This window comes from Lepisosteus oculatus, chromosome 9 (genome assembly GCF_040954835.1).
Source record: "Lepisosteus oculatus isolate fLepOcu1 chromosome 9, fLepOcu1.hap2, whole genome shotgun sequence".
Taxonomy (NCBI): Eukaryota; Metazoa; Chordata; class Actinopteri; order Semionotiformes; family Lepisosteidae; genus Lepisosteus; species Lepisosteus oculatus.
In genome coordinates, this window is record NC_090704.1 from 36730536 (window position 1) to 36758069 (window position 27534).

General features: G+C 36.6%; 1 protein-coding gene across 2 annotated transcripts; it reads right to left on the minus strand.

Annotated features, from left to right (window-relative positions):
- Positions 1 to 2367: 2367 nt before the first annotated feature.
- LOC102695934 (urotensin-2 receptor) lies at positions 2368 to 26566 on the minus strand. 2 transcript variants are annotated; one of them, XM_015356062.2, is made up of 2 exons: positions 24659 to 26566; positions 2368 to 3191 (listed from the first exon to the last, which is right to left on the minus strand). In XM_015356062.2, exon 1 carries the CDS (start codon positions 25758 to 25760, stop codon positions 24660 to 24662), a length of 1101 nt encoding a protein of 366 aa, XP_015211548.1. In that variant the 5' UTR covers positions 25761 to 26566; the 3' UTR covers positions 2368 to 3191; position 24659. The 2 variants fall into 2 exon arrangements, with proteins under 2 accessions (XP_015211548.1, XP_015211547.1); XM_015356061.2 differs by lacking the exon at positions 2368 to 3191 and adding an exon at positions 21174 to 22108.
- Positions 26567 to 27534: the final 968 nt, after the last annotated feature.

The window sequence follows — 27534 nt, forward strand, 5'->3', positions numbered from 1 at the left end:
GTTAACCCACGTAAGGCTGGACCTGACAATATACCTGGTCACATGCTCAAGGTAGGTGCAGCACAGTTAGCTGATGTTTTTACAGACATTTTTAATATCTCCCTGTGCCACATGATGATCCCTGTATGTTTCAAGACTACCACAATTATATCAGTGCTGAAGAAGACTACTGTGCCCTGTCTCAATAACTATCACCCCATGGCACTCACAAATTACCATGAAGTACTTCTAAAGGCTAGTCATGGGCCACATTAAGTCCAGACTCCCCACCTCTCTGGACCCCCTCCAGTTTGCGTATAGTCACAACTGGTCTGCGGATGATGCTGTATCCCTCGCCCCACCACTGTAGTGTCATCAGCAGACTTGATGATGTAATTTGCACTTGACCTGGAGAACAATATCTCACTCCTCTGTATACTTGTATATGCTGGAATGACAAACTTGAACTTGGGTAATAATGGGGCAATAATGGAACTGAGTAAGGTTTGTTATGTCAAACCATAGAATCAATGAAAACCTGTTAACAATAGCCACGTTTCAGTCTTTCTCATGTGCCTCAGTGTTAATGACTATCTTCTTCCTATACCCTGGTCAAAATATCATCTATGGCCAGGATGTGGAAACCACCTCATCTAACTTTTTTTCATTTGGACACTGCAAACTATTGAACGAAAAACAGATTACACTATTATCACTGTGCTTATACACTGACTCCCTCTTGTGACAGTTCTTTTTGATTAAATCAGAACTAATATGAGACCAGAAAAAGATTAAATTCAGCAATTTTCAACCGGCTCTGATAGTAGTGCAGAAGGACTTAAACCCTCTTTTTCAAATGGCTTCACAACAGGGTTCTGATGGTTGTGCCAGAATACGTTTTTTCTGATACTAGTGGGACTAGTTCAAAGGTCACTAGCCTTGGTCCTTGAGATCCCCAAACCAATTATTCTTACAGATCTCCCTAAATCACCTGTTACTTAAAGATTAGAAACACTGGTTTAAACAACTGATCAATTAAGCAAGTAATGTTTCACTTGGAGGGATCACTGATGTGTGAGAGCTGAAAGGTATTCTGTTCTTGTTCCAAATTATTTCTAAATTATTTTAGCACCCTCTGTTTAATTGATCATTGTAAATTGTTCAAGGGCTTTAGAAACTAATGGTTTAAACTGGTTCTCTCCAGGACAAGAAATGGAGAACAATGCACCTGATGAACGTCCTTAGGATGTAGGTTGCTTTTTCTTGTTTAGAATTCAGTCACTTCATCACTCAATTTGACATTGTTTGACAGCCTTTAATATATGTTTTGAGCTGCTTTGCATATACACAACAATATTTGTTTTCCAATGGCTTTGAAATGATTTTCCAGGAAACAAGTCTAATTGTTACACAGAAGCTAATTTACACAGAATGACATAAAAAAATAAAGAAATACAATCCCAACTTGAAGTACACAAAAGCCAAGCAAAAAAAAAACACTTATTATATTGTGGCAGCCTTATAGATTTGATGTTTGAATCTCATACTCTTTAAAGTAACACACATTTTACAACATTTACACAAGTTAACTGCTGTCAGTCTTTGCTCAAATCTTTCTTCTCTTTTCAACATACTGTAATTATAACTGCAATCCCATTAGACTAGTATGAAATAAAATCCAAAGGTGTTTGGAGCCACAGAGGGACAATTTGGTTTTCAATTACCTTTTTTACAGCTTTATTTCTTGTTCTGGCAGGTGAACAAGGGTATACTTAGTTTTATATTTTGATTTGATAATTCAGGATAATTGGTTATTTTTTAATTATTTGTAAACTGCTCTTTAATAAAGTGTTGAATGTTTAAATTAGCATTATTTTAATGTTCTTAGTCACAGCGAATTGCCTTTCCATACCATTTTCTTGAAGGAAACCCTACCAAAGTAAATGGTGCCATGCTCTTGTTGATTTTTTTAAGCATTTCATTTACAAATATATTTTATATATTTATATAAATATAATATATTTATCATCTTTATCTTTACTATTTCTGGTTTTGCTTCAGTATATTTATATTAATTATTTTTAAAAATAACTTTTAGATGGTGTTTTGATTAGTATATGTGAAAGTGGAACAAAGTACTGAAAAACTACAGTGTAGAAAAGGTAAAATTATCAATATGTAGGCTCTCATATGTAAATTTCATTGCACTGTGAAAATATATATTTTAATTCATTCTACAGGCTGGCAAATGCCACATTTTTAAATTCTTTTTAAGAGCCTTTCTATAATTAAAGGCTGATAATGAATGTCTTTGTACACTTACAATTTCATTTCTTAATAAGATTTCTGCATTCATTTTTGCTATTTTTGGAAAGAATGTTACTTGCATAAATAGGAGTTAAATTGTTTAAATAAGTATTTTCTTATGATTAAGTTAAGAACAAAAGCTTATGTCATGTAATTTGTTTTACAGTACATGAGACTCCTGAATGCCATTGCTGGCTGAGACAACTGTGCAGAGTTCTGATATTTAAAGGTGTACTTTAAAAATAATGCAGTGAGATAGTCATTAGCAAAGTTTTAAGTTTTCTGTTGCAATAAGGATGATGTCCATTGTGTTTGGAGGCTTACATATACAGTATTTACATTTACTATACAAGAACATACTGTCCAGGATTGCAAATTCCTTTGATTGATGGTGCTGTTCTTCAGACCAGACAAAAGCAGCAGATATTGTATGCTTCCAGGCATTCATAGTATTAGTCTATTTTCCAATTATTAATCTTAAAGCCCATTTTGGCTATTTAAAATCAGTCACTTCAGCTGATTTTAATTGATAGTGACACCCAGTGTTGGTTAATTAAAGCCAAATCTTGCATGAACTATATAAAATACGTATAGTTAATGTATTGTAACTAATGGCCAAATGTGGTATAATGGTCAATAGAAAAATGGATTGAAACCTACCATATGTTCAATCCATATATTCAACAAACCTCTGATCAATTGATCATTTATATATTACTTGTAAAGGTTAATGGTCAGTCTGTGATGGTGGGAATTTTTTTTCAAAACACTTGCTTAGTCTTTTCCAAGTCAGGTTTTTTCTCATGGTCCACTTCCTTTCCTGATGTCCTGGATGGAGCTTCACCAGATTCCATTTACGGCAGCTCAACCTGCTCTGCAGCTTAATCGGCAAAATCCATCCCATCCTGTCAATGAACCACAAACAACACATTGCTATTAATACTGCACAGGCCTGCTGATGTACAGTATGCACTTGGTTTGGTTAAACGTTAAGTGGTACACAGTCCAGCATTCCCCACCAAGAGACCATAACCTTCTCCCCAGTCAATCTATCTTTCTGTATGTTCCTTTCCACTTTGGAACAACAGTGAATTAGTCAGAACATTCTGGAGTTTTGGCCACACTAGTCAATGAATTTTGTTTTCAGCATTAGTAATGACTTTAAAAAAATGAACAAAAGTGGAACAGCCAAATTCATCTTATTTTTTATGTTTGCTGTCAGTTAAAACTGGAATTTTTTTAAAGAGGGGGAAGTGCTGAGGTATTACTGTGTGTGGAGACTGATTTAACCACCTTGCAGTATGTCACGTAACTCCTAAAACATAAACAGAAATAAAATGTAAAACAAGTGACTAAATGATCTAGTGTGAGAAAATATTTCCAAAAAAGGAAAAGAAAATTGATAGAAAAGTTGCCAAACTGTAGATTTGTAGTTGCAATGTAGCTTGAAATCGCCAAACTGTAAGGGGCTAAAATTGAATGTAATTTAATAATCTGCTAGTTTAATCTAACATTTTGGTTAGGGTTAGGGTATTAGAGATTCAGGTCTTCCTAACCTGAATCCAAAGTCAAGTAGCCGAGACCCAGCCAATACATGAGTGTATTTTGGATATTAAACACATTTAACAACACTTTGTGTATAAGGTGGATAGAAGGGCATTTTTATTCAGACGGCTGTACATCAGCAGTACTGTATGTTCTGACATGTTTCTTTGCTGTGGTGCTACAGTATGTGAAAGTATATCCATTTAAATCTTCATAAACTCTCTTCCTACTTCATTCCCAGGAAAGCTGAGCTGAAGCATAATACAATTTTCAGCTTTATCCGCTGGTAAAACAATCATATCAATCTTAAAATGTGTACAGTACATAAACTTAACAACACGAGAGGCATTTACTCCCGTGTAATTCCACACAGTTTTATTTTCAGTGAAAGACATTGAAAAAATCATCATTGAAAAAATCATCAGCCATGGCTGGCAGAAAAATACATGCTTTCTCATAGAGTTGTATATATTTTTTCTGATATAAGTGTTTCTTTCTAAATGGAAAACAAATTTGGTTTGATCATAATTGTTTCCATAAAGACAGTTTCTCCAGAAATCAAAAAGATTAATAATTTAATATGGAAAGAAGAACCTGTCTCCAATAATTAAAATGTCAATTTATAATTGAGTTATTATAATCAGCTATTTTAGATGCATTGAATAAAATGTGGGTGGCATGGTGAGATGATGGTTAGCATTGCTGCCACATGCTATCTGCATGGAGTACTGTAGGCTAATTGGCTTCTGGGAAAAATTGGCTTTAGGAACTGTATGAATGTGTGCATGTCTGTGTTTGCACTGCAATGGACTGCCATCCCCTCCAGGTTGTACCCTGCCTTGTGCCTTTTGTTTGTCAGGATATATTCCATCTCTCCACCCCCAATTACCCTGAATTGGAAGAAAGAGATAAAAAATGGATGGATGGAATAACATGTTTCTTCAGTAATGATATAGTCTGAAAAGGCTACATAACAGTTTCTTTATCTGTGCCACATAACCAGAAGCGACTGGAGTCTTTTAAAGAAGTCAGTATCAATACAGGGTGGGAAGTGTACTCTTGGAGATTTTTCTGTCAGTTGTTTTTTTTTTGGATGTTCTTTTTGATAGCCATCATTTCAAAGGCAACTGAAAACTACAGTAGCAGCCTCTTTCTGTATATAAAGCCTGATCTTTGCTGTTGCTTTGTTCTTTAAGTTAATCAAAGATTACCTAATTACACATGCCATACTATAGGCCTAGTGAAGATAAATTAGCACAGTATGCATGGAGTCCAAATCATTCCATTTCATTTTCAATGATCTATTTAAATGATATTTATTTTAAAAATGATGTGTCTTACTGTATGTGTACCAAATAGAAATGCTCAGTACACACATTCATCTGGTAATTTACTGAAGTACATAAATGAATTCTGTTTATGCCACTGTTTGGAGTAACAGGAATTTGATAATTATTATCCCGCTCTGTCAAGGCATGTTGAGGAGAAATAGGTAAATGCCTCTGTCTCCTCCAGAACTGATGAGACCTGCAGTGGGTTCAAAATACAGCATTTCTGATTATAACTCATGATACAAATAATTACAGTTAATTGTTACAATTAAATACAGTTAATTAATAGTCATATTATTCTAGAAGTTAATTTAATACTCTATTCAATCTTTAATTAAGTTATGCAGAACTTTCGACTGTACAGAAGACTAGATTTCTGACTTAAACTATTTTGCTTTACCCACCACTCAGCCAGACTTAAATAATATTATTTTCCAAATAATATTCCATAAGAACTTGATTGATGGTAGCACTTGATTGAAAAGGACTTTAATTTTGTCTAATATCAACATGTTTTGCTTAAAATGTACTGTCAATTTCAGGAATGGACGATTATGTTGCAATCAACATGTTTCTCTATGATAATTTGCCTGCTGTGGACTAGACAAATCCCAGCAACACCTGAGACAACTCAGAACAGACACACTTGACTGTTGACACAGACAGTTTCAGAGCCAGCTGACTACCAAGAATTAGAAATCAACCCACCATCCTGACAGGACATTTACTTTTAGGAGGCAGAACCACAATCAGTATTTTTTTACACAAATGCACAGTGGAAATCAATAGTAGCATGATTAGTAATTTGTCCAATACGACATAGAAAAGAGGATTCACACTGAATTTGCAATTACAATCACTTAAGCTGTTATGGAAGCACTTGAAGCAAGCTATACTGCCAGAATACATGCCAATTTATAGGCTCTTTCTTTGAACAAATAGATGATTGTTTTACCAGAGAGATGCTGACAATTTATTCTTACTATAGGCACTATAGATACTATAGGCATCCCACTTGCCTGCTTTGAAAAAAGTGATTCACTGAGTAAACAACCATAGTTCTCTGCTGTACAGTTGTGCTTTTGAAGGAATTGAATTATGGGATTTTTCATGTACTATTCAAAAACCAAGCTCTTTTCTTTGATGTTAATTCTGCTTGTGAACTCAGTCTTGCCCTTCTTACCAACATGGAGTAGAGCACTGCAGACTATAGTTCTTTGCTGGCTGTCCTATCTTTCTTACACCGGAAGAAGGCTCCACAGCCGAAACCTTGTTTTCTTTCTTCTCTTTTCAGCATTGAATAAACATATTACTTACCTACCCATCCTGACGCAGCTACCTACCTGAACTAGTCTGTTTGACATTACACACGAAACAGATTCACCTCAGTACTGCAGAAAGCAGACTTGTTCAGGTATTATTGAGGAGAAATTGCTATTATGTTCTACTTCACAGTAATTCTTCAGGTTCAATTTTTACCTGCACATCTCCACATGATTGTCTGGCTGGAGTGCATTTTTTGGGTTGTTGGGCATGTCTTTTGAATTACGGGTTCTAACCAATGCAATGTGGATTATTTTTATCACTGAAGAGAGAGTTTGTCTCTGTTCAGTCCAGTTATGGGGACTTCTGTTTTGTGCTATATGGAGCACATTATGGCCAAGGACACAGAAAGTGAAGTCATGCACACTTTCACATCGTGCAACTGTAACATTTCCTTCACTGCCTGGGCGTGAACCCGGGTCTCCAGTGTCACACAACAGGAAACTTGCCGGCTGAGCTAAAGGAGACCTCCCTCAGCCTGGGCAGTTGAGATCCCTGTTATGCGTAGAAGCGTATTCGTTACACAACCTACACCCATCTTCCATTAAGACAGAAACTAACAAAATTAAATTAACTCTGAAATCTTAAAACATGGTTATATAGTAACATAAAGAAGGTATTCTTTCTAGTATGTTGTATATTAGAAGAATAAAAATTCTATCCCATTCACACAAATTAATTTTGAATATGCTATCTTTGTGATGACCGTGTGACCTCACCATCTTATGAAGCTATTAAATTTTGTTCTCTGCTGGCACTTTTACCCTGCTACTCTGGGTTCTGCCAATATATTTTCCTCCAGATCCTGCCAAAAACTCTGACAGCTCACTATGAAGGGGCATCCAAAGCTAGTGTGTGTGAGACAGTTTCTCTAGAGAATCTTTACCCAGACAGCTGTTTTTTTCAAACGTTATTGAAAATGTTTCTATTAAGAAACCCCTGCTTCTTCAGCACTTTTGTTTATATAACTGGTACCATGATGCTACAGTAATTTGAATGTTTTTTCATCCATACTGCTGCTCGGTGGAGTCAGAGTCAGAGATTCTTGATTCTTTGGGAGCCAATGAAAGGATGTTATTCAAGTACTGTAGAATGACTTTTCATTATAGGGTATAATACCAGTTTTCTGCATTATTACCGAGACATCAAATGCACTTTACATTCCAAGATACCCAGCACATACAGTACTGTAACTGTTGTATTAAGATATCATGATGTTGGAAGATCCACTATTGTCAGCATCTTTGTAAAAATTCACACAGCTTTTCATTTGATTTGTATTGATATCCTAAATTGTACAGATGATAACTTTTTTTTATCTCTGTGCTAGGTTTTATTTCTTTGTTCTTATTTTTTCTACCAAAAGAAAAATTCATATACAGTACTTTTTCCCTTGCTACAGTACATCAATTGTGTACATTTTTCTTTATTTGTTTTAGGGATTTAGTTGTTTAGCTGAAAAAGAAGTTACATTTCATTCTAATTGTGCCTACTTGTAGTTAAACTTGATTCAACTGTTATTAGGACAATTACATCCTTTATCTTGAACATTTTCATACTGCCAAATTATGTTAGGGACACCCCACAGAGCAGGATTCAGGTTAAGTTAAAGTTACAGCATAGTCTCCAGAAACTATTCTTTTCATCTTTTATCTTCCACAATGTAAAACAGATATGCTGGTTTAACAAATATAGTACAGTATCCTCAGTAAAAAGCTGTTCCTAGCTAAGACACTGACATGATGCATAGTTTAAGCTGGGGTTTGTGAAAAGGAACAACACAAAAATTAAAATAAAACGTTATTATTCCTGGAAAAATGGATTTCATGTTGCAATGAAATACAACAAAGATTTATTTTATTTGGTATTTGTATCCAGGTAACCTCTTAAAACTTGAAAAAAATCAGACTTTTTAAATGAAGTTTGTCTATTTACAAATCTACAAGTGCATCCATTTGGAATGTGCTGATGTTTTTTAAAAGTTTTTTTTTTCTTTTTCAATGTTTTGTGTCAGTCCCATCTTTAGTCATATTAACCTCCTGTGATCCTACAATTGATATGAAGTAAAATAGTTGAAAAACCTATTTAAAAAATAGCATGACAGTGCAAAATCTGACCAAATAGAGATCACTTTAAATCCCCAAACCACAACTGTTGTCAAATCTTTATATACCCCAATGTATTGCTATAAAAATCAATCTAAATAAAAGTATACATACTATTTAATCAAATAAATATATACTCTATTTTCTAAATTTGTTATATACGTCAATTTAATAAAACAGAATGTAAGTCTAATGAAGATTAGAAAATGTGTTACTGCAGAGAGGATAGCTATTTAAGATAATAAGTGACTTCTGTCATTAGCAATAAGTGAATATGGAATAAAGTTATGAAAATATAGTGGTGGTAATGTTTTTCTTAGGGGAAATGTTTTCCCTGATAATGATATGGAACGGTTAGCTCTTGTACATAGTCAAATGGACTCCTTATCATTGCTAAAATATTAGCTAATCACCAGAAATCCCCCCACTGCATGTCCAAAACATGGATTACAGTTCAACAAAATGTTCCAACATGATAATGATCCAAACTAATTTGATTGCACATGGATCAACGGTCAAAAATTAATATGAAATCATACAAATGAGTCATTGTCAAATAAGACGTTTAAAGGAAGTTATCATTTGCAAATGGTGCTTCAATTGATAAGAGTTTTGCAAAACAATTGATTAAACAATTGTAGAAATGTATTTATTGTAATCGTTTTCCTCATCCGCAGTTTAAAAAGTTTTTTTTCTGGCTTTGTTTCTGAGACACTTTAAGAAAAATAGAAATTGCCATTGGATTATGTGAACTTTTAATGGCAACAGCACATTTAGGTGAAAAGTGTTAATATTTTTTCCAGCTTCATACCTTTCTAATTGCTTAAGAATAGAGAAATTCTGCTCTGTGGTAAACATCAAAACTCCCCCTGTGACTCTGTTAGGTGCAAATTTAACAAGGTGGGAAAAACTGCTTATAGTGTATGAGTGAAAATCAAAAGGAAAAGAAATGAGAAAAGAAAAATAAATGTATTTTTGTGCAAATTTAGAAGAACCTTTCAGTAGTAAATCAGCTCCAATTTGCTCATAAATGTAAAGCCATCTTGACTCTCCATGATCATTCAAAAAAGGGTGTTATTTAGATGCCATATAAAGCTACAAATTTATATGTAGTATTCATTTATTCTTTTAGCATCATTGGCATCAGGTCAGCTGGTATTTGTGTTGCCAATTACTGTATGATGATGTCTGTTTAGTAAATACTGTAGATAATGGAACATTGTTTTCCTTTGTAGTCTTTTCGGTATAATGAATAGAGATCTCCATCAAGATACAAGAGAAAATACAAACCAATGTGCTCCAGAGCTGGATTTGAGAACCCCTGTTCCAACCTGCAGTCAGACCTCTGACTCTTCATACTTATCTCAGTCATTCTCAAGCTCTTGACCTGAGTACCACTCTGCCTCCTGAGCCTCTCCTGACTCAGGCACCAGCTTTCCACCAGTCCACCAAGTCGACTAATCCATCTCTGCAGATGCTTTATTGACTTGCAAGATAAGTGGCGCTTTAAAAGTCACCTGTAGCCATTCTAATGGTCTTATCTTTAACCATGTTCTACTCTGGTATGCTCTAAATTACGGCGAGTTTAATATATACAGTATAGTGTATTTTTCAATACATTACAAAACATCTAGTCACCCAGTGTAGCAATGTATGAAGATTGCATTTATGTCTCTCTCTGTCTTAATACAAATGAACAATTTAAAAAATATATACATTTTCTTCTCTGTCAGTGCCAAGGAGCAGTCCTTTTAAACAATTTAATTGAGTACAACGAATAGCAAACCATAATACAGTATATCCAAGTGCTAAAAGATGGTGATAGCCTGCAGTGTCAGTACCCCTCACATTTACAGTATGTACTGTGTCATATGAAAAATAAAAGTAAAAAAATGAGAGACTAACAGCTAGGCACAGCTTGAGATTGAGTTATTTTATTAATGTTCTAAAAACTGGAACTTTTTTGTTACTCAAGATTTTTTTTTCCATTTCTGTATTAGAGAACACAAGCTCCAATTTCTTTTTCATTCAATTCCTTGACATTTTGTAAGGCTCAAGTTGCTAGGAGTGAAATAGAGGAGTATTCACTGTAGAACCTCATCAGTTAGAAACTAAAGTTAATAATTCCCTGTGGAGTTAGATTCAAACCAGTTCACAAGATCAGATTTCAAGAACATTGGTGACTCATTGCAAAGTACAATTAGATTAATCAAAGATGAGCAATCAGTGCTGTGGTAAGAGCAACTGGGTTTCATTTAAGTGCTTTAGATTATGTTGAAGCACATTCACTTTAATGATGGGTGATACTGAAGTCCAGTAGCTGAGCACTTTGGAAAAGTAAGCAATTAAAAAATCCTGTTGAACATAATGTTAAGCCTTTAAATCTCCTGTGGTGCTGCAGCTGCATACACAACAAAGTAAAAACATCGGATTTACCAGTAATTTTTCTAGGCCTTAATTATATTGCATTTTTATAATATGTATTGATTTTTCTCTGACATGGTATTTTAAAACTTTAACCTCATTTCCTTGGTAAGTTCACATGGAGAGCAAGTTGGGGTATGCAAAAAGACAAATTCCTAATGCAAGAAATTGTACTGTATACTGTATGGCTAATAAAGTGATCTCTCTCTTTATCTCACCTTTTTCAAATATAGTTAAATATTTGCAAATAGGAAAGACTCCAAGGGAGGCACTTTCTAACTTCCTGGACTATTTTTAAATTACTCAATTTCCTGAATAGACTAAGCACAATGTTATGCTCTCGTCTGTCCTATTGGCATTGAACTGTGACCCTATTCCCAAATATTCCCCAAAATGATCTTGTACTGTATAAAGTTACTAGATGTTTTTTATGTTTCACTGGATAATTGTAGGGAATGAAGGAAAATATACTGTTAAATAAATGAGCAAAATGTTAAATGATCAAATTAATATTACTGTAGCAGTAACGATACTGTCCTGTATTAAACATTAGCATGTTTAATATTAACATAGATTATACTGTTACCAATGGGGGGGTTATGAAAATGGTGAATATCAGGAATTGACTGAGTGGTTTAGTCAATAATTACAATGATTACAATAATTACTTATATCCTCCAACTTGTAAATGATTTTCTCCAAAATATACCTGAGTGGTTGGTATAATTAGAGGCACTTGAATTATTTGTTCTCTGGTACAGCTTGTGGTGAAAAGAGTAATAATCCAGACACATTTGGTTAAACAAATGTTTATATATAAATCCTGGCATCTCACTTCATACTTGTTAGTGATCAAAACGATGATGCCACCTGAACTAAAGTGTGGATAAAATCCATAGTTTAATTCTATTACAATTTTCAAATTACACCTTTTTTACTTAATAGGGAACTTTGGTAGCATGTTTTTTACAATTTAAGTTTACCATCAAGTACTGGATTTTTAGAGTTTGGTTATATGGATGTTTTGATTCAATATGTGCTGAAAAAGCATCCTTTTCTACTTGATGTACTGTAGGTAGCTGCATCAGCATGTGTACAGTAGGCTGCAAGGGAACAAGTAAAGGTTTATTCCACGCTGAAAATGATAAAGGGGCAGGGGGATTTAGGTGCAGAGCAGTGGCACTGTGGCTAAGGAAGGTTGCCAGTTCAAATCCTACAGCTGGCAGAGGAATCCTACCCCGTTGGGCCCCTCAGCAAGGCCCTTAAGCCCAACTGCTCCAGGGGCGCCGTATAAATGGCTGACCCTGTGCTCTGACCCCAAGTTTTTTCTCCCTGTCTGTGTATCACATGGAGAGCAAGCTGGGGTATGCGAAAAGACAAATTCCTAATGCAAGAAATTGTAATGTACAGTATATGGCTCATAAAGTGATCTTATAAAGAAAAGAAACACAGTTTTGGCTGTGGAACCTCCTTCAGTTGTGACAGCTGAAGAAGGGTCCATAGCCGGAGCGCTGTGTTTCTTTCCTTCTCTTTTCAACATGGAATAAACCATTACTTGATCTTCTTCTATTGCTGTTATTTGTTCCTTTTTTGCTGCCCTAGTTCATTTTTTAATTTAAATTACCAATTGCCTACATCAGAACTTCACAGAGGTTTATCGCATTCTGCTTCTGTGCATGCTTAGGCTGTGATATTTGATATAATTAATTGCTGAACCAATATGCTAATGCTTCATTATAGAGCATCATGATCTGATTGGTCTCACAGCAGTTAGCAACATACTGTATCCTGACAGTTTCTAAAATTGATAAAGAATACCACCCTACATGCTGAGGTTCCAAATGTCTTTTTCTCAGAATTCTCAGCTCAAGAACCATAGATTAAATGGTTCATAAAACCATATTGGAAAGGTCAAAAACACTGTGCAGCACACCCCTCCGGCTCTCTCCTGCTTTTATGTTAAGAATGCTTATTAAAAGAGTAGTAGTTAATTTTCCTGTTAATGCTAACATTTTGAAAATTGATGACTAATCTACCAGTTATGTGGTTCTAAACTCTATTACAGGAAATACAATTGCTTAGATAATCTTATTAGTGATTAAAAGCCAGTATCTCTTCCAAGATTTTCCCATGAATGGATGTGATTTTCTAGTTTATAGTGTCTCCAAGGCAGATACTGTAGGACATGTTTTCTACTTAATTTTTAAAATATCTGCTCAACTAGTAGTTGGAATTCCCTCATGGCAACCCATAAAACAAATTCTGTGTGGTTTCAATGTTTGCCATCTTAAACTATGGGAAAGAGAAGTGTTAAGAGGGTGTAAAATATGGACCATATAAATAAGCAATGTTACCAAAGCCATCAGCTGTTTGGAAGCTATTTACAAAAAAAACAAAACATAATGAATACTCCCCACCAGCTTTTAAAGACATTGATTAGGAGTGGAAATAATTAAACAGCAATTAGTTCTTATTTAAGAGTCTGTTGAAGATAATCACTAGTGTGCTTGTGGTGCAATTTGTAGATTTGCCGGGAAAATAACTGCGAAGCCTTTGTTAGATTCACACAAAAAAACAACCATTAAAATGTCTTGTACAACAAAAAAAGCAAAGCAAAGCTACTATGAAATCAGAACAATAGGTTATATATTTATGATAGGCCTGCTGGTGTTTCCAGTTTTTCAATTACAGAAACAAATTGCCTTCTTAATCATTTACTGTAGGTACTAGCTTAATAACATGTGTAACTGAAGCACGCACTAGGCAGAGTATGTTTTATCATCATGAGGAAAGATCAAAGTAGATAAAGCAATAATGATAGGTCAATGTGCAATTGTTGAAATTGTGTAACTTTGTTTGTTTTCAGTAAAAATAGCAAGCAATAATGATAGGTCATGATGTATACCTAATAAGGAAAAACTACCATACAGTATATACACAGATATTAAAATGTCTACTGTCTTTTATAGTTAAATGTATTTTCTTATTCATTTTGCATGCTTTTTGTGATATTCTGAGTCAAACTTTGCTTTTATTGTTTTGCTTTGCATATATACTGTATATGTACTATCTCATTTAAAAGGTTTTAAAGAGGTTTACTGTATGTTTGCTTCCAGATACTGTACAGTATATAAAGCAATAAAAAGAATATTTTGTAACGTGGAATTTAAGTAATTGTAATTGTAACTTAATTCCACATTACAAAATATTCTTCTTATTGCTTTAAAGTATACCTTTAGAGATAACTACAGTCTGAATAGAATATATTTATAACCCCTCTAAACCTATTAATAGTCTTTTGAATAATATAATGTATAATTTGCACAGTATAAACTAAGTGATTAAAATAGGATGCGAAAAAGGTTATTTTCAGGTATACTCTGTAAAATTAAACACTCCATTAAACACCCACATGTAAAAATTGCATTTAAAATTAGGCAATTACTAGTACACAAAAAATTGAATAAAAAGCAACACTTCAGGTGATGCAGTTAAGTATACAAAATCAATTGTAAGCTAACTGGACTTCCAGAAGCTTCCACTGAAATACTGGGAATCTAACCATAGAACAGCTGAAATGGATGGTGGAAGATCAAATGTAATGGCTGTGCATGTACCGTAAGTGCAACCCGGAAGACAAGTGAGTTGGGAAGCTTGCACAGTAAAGATGGGGGTGTGGAGCCAAAGAGCCTGTAGTGTGCTTCTCACCCCCAACAGAAAGACTGTGGCTGTCAGAGAGAGGCTGAGAAAAGAATCCAGATTCCATACAATGGCTCAGCTAGATCACCTTTGAGTAGTACTTGATCATAATGTGTTTGTACTGATTTTAGCCTTAATCTTTTGTTTTTTTTGTGTTCTTTTTTGCTATTTGTATTAAACACTATATACAGTAGTCAGCACCCTGCTTTTAGCACAGCTTGTTTTTGTAAATTATATTTGAGACCTCCGACCCAAGGATGTCACTATAGCCTCCTCATTAAGTTATTAATACAATTACACTGGTTTAATCTTATTGATTAAACAAATCTATTAAAACAAATTGCATGTATTAACATGTATTAACATTGATTAACAATGCAGCACACATGGCTAGTGACATTAAATCATGCTTTCCTGTCTTAGTAATAGATCTGATTTAGTTATATTTCAGAAAATATGACAATACATTATTGAAATGCTTTTGGTTATCAGGCACATATACTGTAAATAATTTGTTAACATAAGAATTTATTATTTTTAAAAGATTTCCAATTTTTAATTTTTCCAATATTGATCCTTGTACCAATAATATATTGGTATGCACTGTATTAAATACAGAAATCACAAATCAATGCCAGACCACTGCAGTGGCACATTATGAAAATACATGGATGTAATAATAATTACATAAAATAACAATTCACAAGCAACACAGAGATAATCCACTGAGTTATATTTTACTGTTAAATATAAGCAATGTGAGTTTTATAAAATAATGTTCTTTTATGGATTGATGCGATTCAGTGAAACCTTGGCCAAAATACATTTTTGCATGTACAGATTAGGTAATAAAACAGACAAATATCATTCAGGCTTTCATGTTAAATTGGAAAATATAGTTTTTATTTAATGCATCATTTTCATGAATGGTCACAAATGCTATTCATATTTAACTTTATTTTATTTTTTGTCAATGTTCCTGTTCTGAGTTAATAACAATTGCTAGATAACTTCAACTGGAGTGGCTACAGGGACCCCCATAGGATAATATCTGAACTACAGGTTAGAAATCCATGCTGTGCAAAATGCACAGCTCTTTCAGCAGTCACTTGATGATCACTTTGGATGCTTGCTACAGAAGCTTGGTAGGACAGGGAAGACTGTGCTACAAACTAGTAAGCATAAAAGGGATCATGGTTTAGGTAAAGAATAATGGATGTGTGTGTTTCTTTATTCTGCAACTGATTCTCCTATCAGTGAGGTTCAAGGAATCAAAAGTGAGATTTGATTCCATGGTAAACCCACAGACTCAGAGAAGGAGCAAGACACCAGCAGCACCTTCAGCTCTGTGACCATCGATGGTCACCTTAGACAGGGACACTAAGTTTAAGAAAGCATTCGATCATATTTATCATAGTTTCAGTGTAAAGTTGCTACATTTTTGAATGTCTATCAAACAGCCATAATAAGAATCAGAAAAATAAATCTGTTCACAAAGCCTTTTGGTCTTAACAAAAGTCAACAATTAAGTCAAGCATGGTTGTTGCCATTTGTTTTTTGTTATCACACCATATAAACTTGCACCTGCTAAAGAACAACTTGTTACGCCAAGCCCCCGGAGGAATTGGCATTCCACCTCGCATTCCAGCAACCCATTATCCCAATTAGCCCATTTACCCCTGCCTATTTAATGCTGCTTCACACTCTCCACTGTATTAGGTATTCCTAAGTATTAAGGTTCTTACTGGCTAGAGCTACTTCGATCCTTGTGGTTATTTACTACTTGGTTTTTGGCTTCCTGATCCTGGTTTGTTTTCGACTACGTCTCCTGGTTTTTGGTTTTGATTCAAGTTCTGGTTTTGACTCACAACTTCCTCATGGTTTATGGCTTCGTTTTCTGGTTTGTACTTTTGCTCCGGCTTATCTACCTTCGGCTTTCGGACCTCGGATTCTTCTTTCAACTACGCCTCTGGAGATCACCCTGGGTTTCTGCATAGGGTCCTCACTACTAATTCCTAATAGAATACTGAGCCATTAACATGGACCCTGCAGAAGGTGATGAGATTTGTGGCATTCTCTCACAACATTCTCATGGGTTGACTCAGTGGCAGGCTTCAATCCAGCAGGTTACTGCTCACCTGGCTAATATGTCAACACAGCCAGCCACAGCAGCGGCAGTCCCAATAGTGCTACCGGAGGATGTTCCCGCAGCTTCCCCTTCTTCCTGAGTAGCACCGTTTATCAAGCCGGTAACATATCGCTTAGCCTTCCCTCACTCATTGAAGATTCACCCCACTTTTCACATTTCCTTTCTCAAACCTTTCCGCAGATCTCCCCTTTCTACACCCAAGCTAGAGCTACCATTTGGTTGTGGTGAGCCTGATTTGGGATCCAAACTTTTTAAAATCCCAAATGCAATCTTAAAGGAATCAACATCTCACTGGGGCAACACTCTAGGAAATAAATTATATATCAGTGAAGTACACAGAACAATTTTTAGAGTTCTTTTCAGTACAGAAATATTTGGTCAAATGCTAGTTCTAGAGACCATGACAAGTTGACAGTTGTAAAAAACTGAATAGTTGTTTTAAAAACGTTGCATCTTCAAATTTGACCTATGCAGTAATTAAATATCTCGTGTGTTGTTATCTCATCTTGAAACCAGAAAGAACTATAACCAATGCACTAATCAAGCTCCCAAGGCACTCTCTATACCCAGTAAACATAGGTCTAACCTCACCCAAGGAGAAAATCAGGCGCTCCAGTCTCTCCGCAACAGGGATGATATCGTCATCAAACCAGCGGACAAAGGAGGTGCTGTTGTGGTGTGGCGTAAGGATCTAAATATCTTTGAAGCCTCTAGACAACTAACTGACACTTCTGCCTACCTCCCTCTCCAACAGGACCCTACCACTGACTACCAAAAGGAAGTGGTATCCACCATTTCTCTTCTTATCAGCAGTAATGAGCTCCCCCAGGAGGCAAACCGGCTCATCATGGAACATCCACAGGTATCTCAATTTTACCTCCTCCCCAAAATCCACAAACTGGACACCCCTGGACGCCCCATAGTATCAGCATGTAACTGTCCAACTACTTACATCTCAGCCTTTTTCGACAGCCTCATGGGACCGCTGGTTGAAGATCTTCCCTCATACATCAAAGACACCAACCACGCGCTCCAACTTTTTAATGATTTCCAATTTCAGGGTACTGAATGCCACATTTTTACCATGGACATCACATCTCTGTACACCGTCATTCCCCATAATGACGGCCTTACAGCCCTCAAGCACACGCTGGACAAACGCACAGTGCTTGATCCACCCACCCACACCCTGGTACCCCTTGCAGAATTGGTGCTCACACTGAATGCATTCTCTTTCAATAATCTTTTTTACCAACAGGTCAGTGCAGTTGCCATGGGCACCAGAATGGGACCTAGCTATGCCAAAAATTTTTGTCGGCTGGGTAGAAGAACGCTTCTTCGCTTCCTACACTGGCTATATCCCTGACCTCTACAAACAATATATTGATGACTGCGTCGGTGCCGCCACATGCTCCAACGATCAGCTTGAATTCTTCCTGCACCATTTCACCAACTTCCACCCGTCCCTTAAATATACGGTTAACATATCTTCCACCACTCCTCCGTTTCCACTTGTCTATCAACTACCCCCGACTGTCCACTTCAGTTTATTACAAACCCACGGATTCACACAGCTACCTCCTGTACAGCTCATTTCACCCCAACCATACTAAAAACTCTCTTCCTTTTTCACAGTTCCTTAGGTTACGACGATTATGCAGCGACAGCAGTGTGATTGACAGGGCCCTTGCCCAAGCCAAAAACACCCCCCGGGCCATCAACCCGATCAGGAACTCCCGCCATAACAACCGCATTCCTTTGGTGCTTCCTTACCACCCTAACACACTTCCTATCCCCAGGACCATGAACCAGAACTTTTCCATCCTACAGGATGATCCCTCCATTGGGGCCCTCTTTTCTGATCGCCCTATCATCTCATATCGCCGACCACCTAATCTGCGTAACCTCCTTGTTCACAGCTCCCTTGACCGCCCTCAACAACCATCCACACCAGGAACTTTCCCTTGCAACAGAGCTCGCTGTATCACCTGCAAGTACACAGCCACAACCACACTCATTCAAGGCCACTTAGGACAATTCGGGATCACCCAGACAGCATCTTGTACCTCCAGCAACCTTATTTACTGTATCTCTTGCAGTAAATGCCCAGCCATCTACATTGGAGAAACAGGAAGGAGACTTGGAGACCGCTTCAGGGCTGTGAAGATTAAAGATCTCTCCAAACTTCTCATTGGAAGTTTCATTTCACACCTCTCTGCACCCATTCTGACTTCACACCTCTTGATTGGCCTCTCTTTCTGTCCCCTGCTCCCACCTCTCACTCCTCCTCCCTTCCAACCTTTGTTCTCCCGCTACTTTACCTTTGCCTACTGCCCTGTCTCTCTCACACCTGAAGAAGGCTCCATGGCCGAAACATGTGTTCTCTTTCTTCTTTTTTTCAGCATGGATTAAACCTATTACTTGTTCCTTTGCAACACTATAACATGCTGAGCAGCTTTGCAATTCTGCTTCTAGAGGTAGCCTGACAGTATAGCTGACAGTGAAAAGGGATAATAATAAAGGATAATAAATGGTGGCCAAATGTGTTACAATACTATGCATGCTTTAATATTACCACTAGACTAAACATGATGTGAGAATTTCAAGCTTCATGTTTGATAATAAGATATAGGGAGTCTGTCTCTGTCACAAAGCTTAGACACAGTTCAAGGGGAGAAGCAGGGGTTAGTAAAGTAGAGAAAAGGGCATCCGGACTGCACGGGGGAACTGAGGTGGCCAACTGGGTTGGCTGGCTCGGCAGCCTCTGGGGCATGAAAACATGAACACCCCTGACTCGCGGAGAGTTGCTTGAGAGGTGCTGCCTCACGACTGGGAGCTGGGCCCTCAGGGGTAGGGAAGGAAGAGGAAGACGCCCCTGACTCGCGGAGAGTCACTTGAGAGGCGCTGCTCCACAACTGGGAGCTTGGCCCTCAGGGGATAAAAAAAAAGGAAGAGGAAGACTCCTCTGACTCCATTAAGGGTTGCTTTGAGAGGAGCTGCCTCACGACCAGGTGCTGCCCTTAGGGAACAGAAAAGAGGAGACGGCCCCTTGACTCTCTGAGAGTGACATGAGAGGCCCTTCCTTAAGACTGGGAACGAATCCCTCAAGGGGGAAGAGAAAGAACCTGTGACTGGAGGAATCACTTAAGAGGCGCTGCTCGAGGGGATGATAATGAAGAGAAAACTGCTCGAAAAGGAAGCGAAAGAAGTCCCCTGACTTGCTGAGAGTTGCTTTGAGGTGCTGCCTCGCAACTGGGATAAACCCTCAGGGGACCAAGGGAATGAGAATTAGTAAGTTAGAGTTCCCGGGATTAATGTGGCTGGGTGTCCCCTCTGGCTCATGCTTGAGAACCTCCCCAGAAAGGGTCAAGGTGGTCCTTGACCACCTTGACCAGGGCTGCAATCCTGAGGTCAGGGAAGTGAGTTTCACTTACTCCCCCAGAGGGAACCTGGATGCAAAGGCAACAGGAATGAAAGAGGAGGAGGAAGGAATTCAAAAACTCTAGATTTGTGTTTTAGCAGGGTTAGGGTTTAAATAGGAAAGAGATAATTGAATGATAGAGGAAGGGGCGGAGCACCCTCCACTTCTCCCCAAGAACTCCACCTGTCAGTTTCCATTTAATGTGAGCTGCAATATGTGTTTATTTATTTCAATATACAGTATTAAACCAACTATTAGCATTGTAACGCTTACGGCCAACAGGCACTGTGTAAGAGCCGGCGTACCAGAGCAGGTGACGTCACCGCCCTTCCCTATGATAGCAGGACTACAGCTACTGGGCTGAAGAGCCCCCGTTGCGTTACAGCATACATAATGTATATATTATTTTACAGGTGGAAACAGTTAAAACAGGGATCTGGTTGGGTATGAAATGATAGCTTTATTTATAGAAATACATCCAGAAGAGTGAGAATCAGATCAAAATGGAAAGAAAACAAAAAGGTCCAATAACATAACAAAGAAATGCATTTAGAGCTATAGTCTCTCAGTGAGTCTTCACAAATAAAGAGCAGTGAAGGAATTTAAATCAGGAGGTGGGTCCACAGAACAAGTTGATTGGCTAGCTTACCATGCATGGAAGGGACAGGAATGCATCTCCATTCTCATGCTGCCAATCAGACTGTCATTTTTTTCAGTTAGGGCATGTTAGTTTGCCAAATACTGTACCTTCACTCCAAGGTGAAGGCCAGTCTCAATGAAGGGATTTTCAATATCCAATATTGTTGACGTTACACAGAATAAAAATGAGTTCTGAAAGATATCCTTTTTTACAATAGTTCATTTTTATTATATATATATATTATGGGAGAGATATGTCTTTTCATACAACTTGTTTTGTGTCTTAACAATAATGAATGAAGTACTGTAAGTCAACTATAAATATAAATTGTCCCTCTGGATTTATAGTGTCTGCAACAGAGACAATAACATATTTAAAAGATAAAATTAACAACCAGGCAAAAAACAGTTAGTGTTGTCATCTAACTAGAAGTCATAGTAAATTGCAATTACTTTGCTTTCCTGTGTTTGTACAGTAAAACAATTGTGAGGCAATTATGAGTGCAAATTTAGTGACAAAACAACTATCCACTTTACATGTAGCAATAGTCAAAATTCACTCATATTTTTTAATGAAACTCTTCATGGGGGCATTGCAAGACATCCAGAATGTTTTTGGACCATTTTTTTCTGTCTCATATTTGTAACATACTATAGCAAAACAATCCTAAACCTTTGCATTGCTTCTTTCACGTTGTACTGTGGATTTTTTAACTTTTTATGAAAATGATAAAAACCACCAGTCTTCCTGCAAAAGCTGCAAAATATGTACACATACTATATAATAATTTCATGAGACTTCAACACAAAATACTTTGTTGGTGCCAAGTATATATACTGTACAGTATATATTTCCCATAAAAGAATCGTGTAAGAACATTTAGATTTCTGAGGTTCCAGGTGCTTAATTGGAGCACAGGTGTCTCTCTATAGTACAGATTTTGGCTGTACTCCCTTGAGTTTAGGATATGTCACTAGCAGGAATTATTGGGAAATGTCGTTAATGCAATTACTGCTATTCCCCAATTGGCAATGGATGCTTTTTTGAGTTACAGTATATGACTGAGAAGAATGCGTTGACCAGAGTATTGTCTTCTTGCTGAGCAAGTCCATTGGCTTATTAGGTGCATAAGAGCGTGGAGTGTTGTCAATGAGAGACGCATCGCTACCTCTCCCCCAGGTGCTCCTGTGGGATAAGCAATGAACAAAATGATAGATGACACTGACTAGAAAATCTTTTTGTGGATTATTCACATGAACCTTATCACTTGGATGTTAGCATTATGGCTATAGAGTAAACCCAAGTTAACTAACAGTTGGCAATTCCAAATCAGGCACAAAGCAAGACTTTGTGAGAAAGATGAATTTGTTTTTTATTTGACGAGTCAACCCCCCTTGTCATTTGCTGTTTGTCTGGTTTCATATAATTTGTGATGATAATAATAAGAACAAATAAATAAACATCTTTTTATTTAATTAACTCAATAACTTAAACTCAGGCAGGTGATAAAAACAGAAAATACAGTCATTATCTTAAAGAGATATTTTCATTCTGAAAAAATACTTTCATTTCCTGTTTGAACAATATTTTATGTCATAATAAGGCAGTATTCTGGGAATTTAGTAGGCTTTATTTTGTTTGAAAATTACTGTTAAGTACTGATACTATTCATCAAGTTGGTTTTAAAGTTTTTTTTACATCGTAAAAAACATTATGATGCAAAATATTGAGTTATTAATTTTTAATGTTGCATTACTGTGTTGTGTTTTTGCTACATACAGTATATTACCTTATTTCGTTTCACAACCCAAGATAAGCAAGACTCCTAAGTATCTATTCCTCAAAGAACATCCTAATATTATTGCTTACAGGTGTCTGTGAAATCACTGGATTATGTAAAGTATTGCAAATAATTGGTTATAAATTTCATGTTAGAATATTAACAAAAACAATGGTAAAGTGTTACATTGTTATTATTCGTATAATTATTAATCTTATTATTATTATTATTATTATTAGTAGGTTATTATTATTTGAGGTTGTATTTGTATGAACATTTTCTCTTGAGTGGAATTAAAGTGGATAAGGAAACCACTTTCCTTGAGGAAGGATGTTATCAATGCCATCATCTAACTAGAAGTCAGAGTGAATTGCAATTACTTTGCTAAAAAACCTCAGGACACTAACTTCAGGAATGTAGTTGTCTGGAGTAAACTTTGTTCCTTTATTTCCGTCCCCAAATAAACTGAATGTAATTTCCAAAAACTAAGGTACTGAGACAATATTTATTCTATTTTTCATGAAACTGATGTGTTTAAGCAGATTTTAACTTTTTGGAACTGCTTTAAAAATAGAGATCTGAACCACAGTTTTGAAAACTTTAATACTTATGATTTTATAGAAAAAAAGCATTTTGGATCTAAATCTTTCATATAAATCTTACTCCCAAGCACCCCATTAACTAAGATGAAGGTGCATTAGTTAACTTTTTTATTTTGGGGACAAATACCTCCTTTAGCATGTGCATGGAATGTTGTTTCAGTAGTCTAAAATATTAATAGCTCTATCAACACTACTTTAGAACTCCTCTACAAACAGGACACTCATGCAATTATTTCAGGTGAAAATTATTATGGAGTGAATAGATGAAGTGTGTGAATGAAGCATGATTATAATTATAAATGATATACAATTATTACATTATTAATTATATTTATTTTATAATTATTAATTTCAATTCTTTAAAAAGACTTAATGATTAATAATGATTGTGCAAAAAACCACAACATTTACAATAAATGTATTTTAAACTTCTTTACTTCATACTAATCATGTAAATAAAAAGAATAACTTCCATGAATCCAGCATCACTATTTAGGAAGATTTCATGCATTTATGTACTATTTGTTAATAGTAAACAGCTGAACTGGATTACGAATAGTTGCTATTCCTGTTATCAATTTAAAATTTGTCAACCACACAATGGCATTGTGTTATTCAAATTGTTCGATAATAAATCCTTATAAAACATTTGACATCTCCAGGACTATTTTTAGGTTCAGAATAACATTATATTTATTATTTATATTTATCGGGAGAAAACAGAATTAATTCAGTTTTGTATTAATAATTTTGGCGCAGCTGAATTCTGCTTTCAATCAATAGATTAGTGTTTCTAGATGGTATCACTCATTATATTTTCTAATAAAATACTATTTAGAATATCACCCCAATATTACCATTCTGGGAACGTTTAATTTGAGCACGAAATTTATGACTCATAATATTCCACTGGCATCACAAAAAATACAAGGTAGTCATGAACTCCTTTTCCCTACTTTTAACTAAGCTCTCCAAAACAGAACACTGCTGTGAGAACTACAGTATAGCAGTTCTACTTGAAACCACTCATTTTACAACAGTAAAGAGCTTTCTGGCTAGATATTTTTGCTGAAGTATTCCAAAGCTCTCACTACTCTTCAGTAGACAATTATAGATATATTATAGCTAATATGCCAGAGTTAAGTGTACTTGTAGAGGTCTAGACTGGTGTGCAAATGCATTTGCAGCATTCTAATATGAAAGGTGTTATTGAAATGTGTTAAGCGTGCCAGCAATAAGTCGGAATTGTGCTGCAATGACACTGTACATTAAAGAGCACCCTAAATGTAATATTCTCCTTACTCCACACATGCTAGAGTTTCATTCAGAAAGATAAAAGTGCAGCAATCTTACCTCAGAAACTGTTTTTACCTCCGGCAATGTGTGTCAGCACAAAGGTCTCGGTACAGTGCTGGCTGCTGGATGACAGGGATCTGCGAGGGGACCTCTGGAAACGGTTCCTGCGGTTGAAATAGCTGCTAGTGGCCCAGGCCTTTTGTCGTTTCCGTAGGTATTCTTTGTAGTTCTTGGTGAGCAGTGTGTAGAGGAAGGGATTGATGCAGCTGTTACTGTATGTCAGGCAGGTAGTCAAGTAATTAATGTTCTTCTTAGCCTTGGAGGAAATAGGGAAGGAAGGATGGAACTGGTCTAAAAGTTGCCATATCCAGAATGGCAGGAAGCATGCCCAGAAGAGTAAAACAATGGTGAAGATTAGATAGAGGACCTTTTGGTTGGGCAATTTCTTGGTTTGCTTGAAGGTGGCTGTCTGGGAGATCCAGTAAGTCCTTGCCAGGCGGATGTAGAGGTAGCCTATGATCACGCCAGGGGCAACAATGCTGGTGCAGAAGAGGAAGGAGATATATGTCTTATTAGAGAGTGGGCTCAAAGTTGGGAGGCAGATATTCTTATCACCAATTTTCACCAGCTGAATGCTTATGATCATTGGCAATGTGAGAATAAAGGAGGCCACCCACACCAGGAGGGCAATGGCTTTCCTGTAGCTCTTGGACCTCTTGACAGTGTCTAAAGGCTTGAGGACAGCAAAGTACCGCTCGGTGCTCATCACAGTCAGTGTGAAAATGCTGGCATGCATAGTGAGGAAATCCAGACTGAAGAGGACTCGACAACCCACTTCCCCAAAATACCAGCCTTTGATAAAATAGGTGCAGACAATGAAGGGAATAGTGAGCAGGTAAAGGAGGTCAGCCAGAGCCAAGCTGATTATATATGTGTACATGGATGCAGCTGACCTCATGGAGTGGCACATCACCACCAAGGTGTAGACATTGCCTGTGATTCCAATCAGGCACATTAAGGACAGGATGGCCCCGATGGTGAAGATGGCTGCTATATCCTCCAGTGAATTGGATCCCTGAGGATCTGTGGTGGTTCCATTGATGGAACTGTTTGTGATCTGCTCCCCCAGCAAGAGATGCTCATTGGATTCTGTGGCCATTGCCAGAAAAGTGCAAATCAGAACTTCTTCAGCGCGGTCGAAACATACACCACTAAGCTGAGCTTTCCTCTCTGTGTGGCAAGTTCACCTCAAACTATGGTGATCAGCAAATCTTGGAATGCACGCATGATGGTTTCCAAGAACTAGGATGTCTAAAAGTAGACTCATGTGACTTATTCTAAATTTTATATTGCCACCAAATAATTATTCTTTTGGGAAAGAGTTTGCCTTCCCAAATGGTTTTTGATAATGTTTTACTTTTATTATTCACAATAATAAATGAGAAAATATACAATGGTCAAAACCGAAGACATAAAAATCCAAATTTAATATGATGAAAGATATCTTGATCATTTAGACATTCTACTTATCATTCAAATTGTGCTACAATCTCATGCATTCCTTTGTAACTAAATAAAATGCCATTTTATAAGTCATAGCTTAACTCCTTACCTGAATAAATCTGCAAATATAATTGGGTTTCAAGCAAAAACAATCACATTTAACTTACATTACTCAAACAATCCTGCAGTTCATTCTATATTTACCCTTCCCCCGCTGTTTTGTAGCATCTAGAAATTCAAAATATTTTTATTTAATTTTCCAAATTAGGTCCAACGTTGGAATTTAAAAAAGAGAGGTTGCAATATGATTAACTTTTCTTTTTCTTCACTCCCTCAGTCACCTTGGTAATCCCAATCCATGGAGACCAAAGTCAAGATGTAGATTTTTTTTTTAGTTTTAAGAGAGGAACAGTCTCAGGCCAAACTCTGTAATGTACTAGAAGAGATCTAAAAATCCCTGCATTTCACTCAGACACACTGAGAGAGAGTGAGAGAGAAGCACACGCACAAGCACAGAGAGGAGAGGGAGGAAGGAGGGGTGGTGATGAGAGAGGGAGAATGGAACGGAAGGGGATAGGGCTATGAAGAGGTATGCTGGAAATGTGTGTTGTCCCCCCCCCCCCATGCCTGCTATATCTGTTCTTCGTCGGGTGACACAGAAAGTGCAAGCAAGGGACTCATCAACACTACTTTGCTGACATATTATGCAAATATCTGTTAAAATCCTAAAATGAATTCATTCAAACATAAAAGCAGTGCATTCACATTTGCAAATGTGAGACACAAATACAAAAGATCCCAAGTAATAGGCATGAAAATTCTCCACACTCCTTGACATCAAGATTGGAGTTAATTTGCCAAACACTATTGGAACAGTAGTAGTGGTACAAGCCACGTATCCACAAAAATGTAATGGCCTGCTGTGATATAAAATTTTTGCAGAAGAAAATCTGAAGCAGGTCTGGGGGCTAATGACATCTGCCAACATTTCAGTTCAGTCAGTTCAGTTGAAAAAAATAGATAAAGATAATTCTGATCCTAATGCTGAACTACAGTTTTTGTCACTTATGAATTACCCTGATTTACCTGATTTACTTGGTAAATGTTATGTTTATGGACTACATGATCTCTGATTTTGAGCTTATCTAAAAGAAAAAAAAAAGATAAATCTGTAAAATCACTAGAGGCTTTTCTATTCTCTGAGTAGATGCCAGCTCATATTTATTCAGTTTCCTTTAATCTATTATGCAATAATGTTACGTCCCAGTCTGTGGTCTATGTGTGTTTTTGTTATGTTCCACACTGCTGACTTTGATTGTTCTCCCTCCCCCATTGGTCCATCATTATACAGTACCACTGTTTCCATGTGACATCATCTTCAATTAGCTTCTCGATCAATCACAACTCATTCAGTATAAAACATGGAGGCT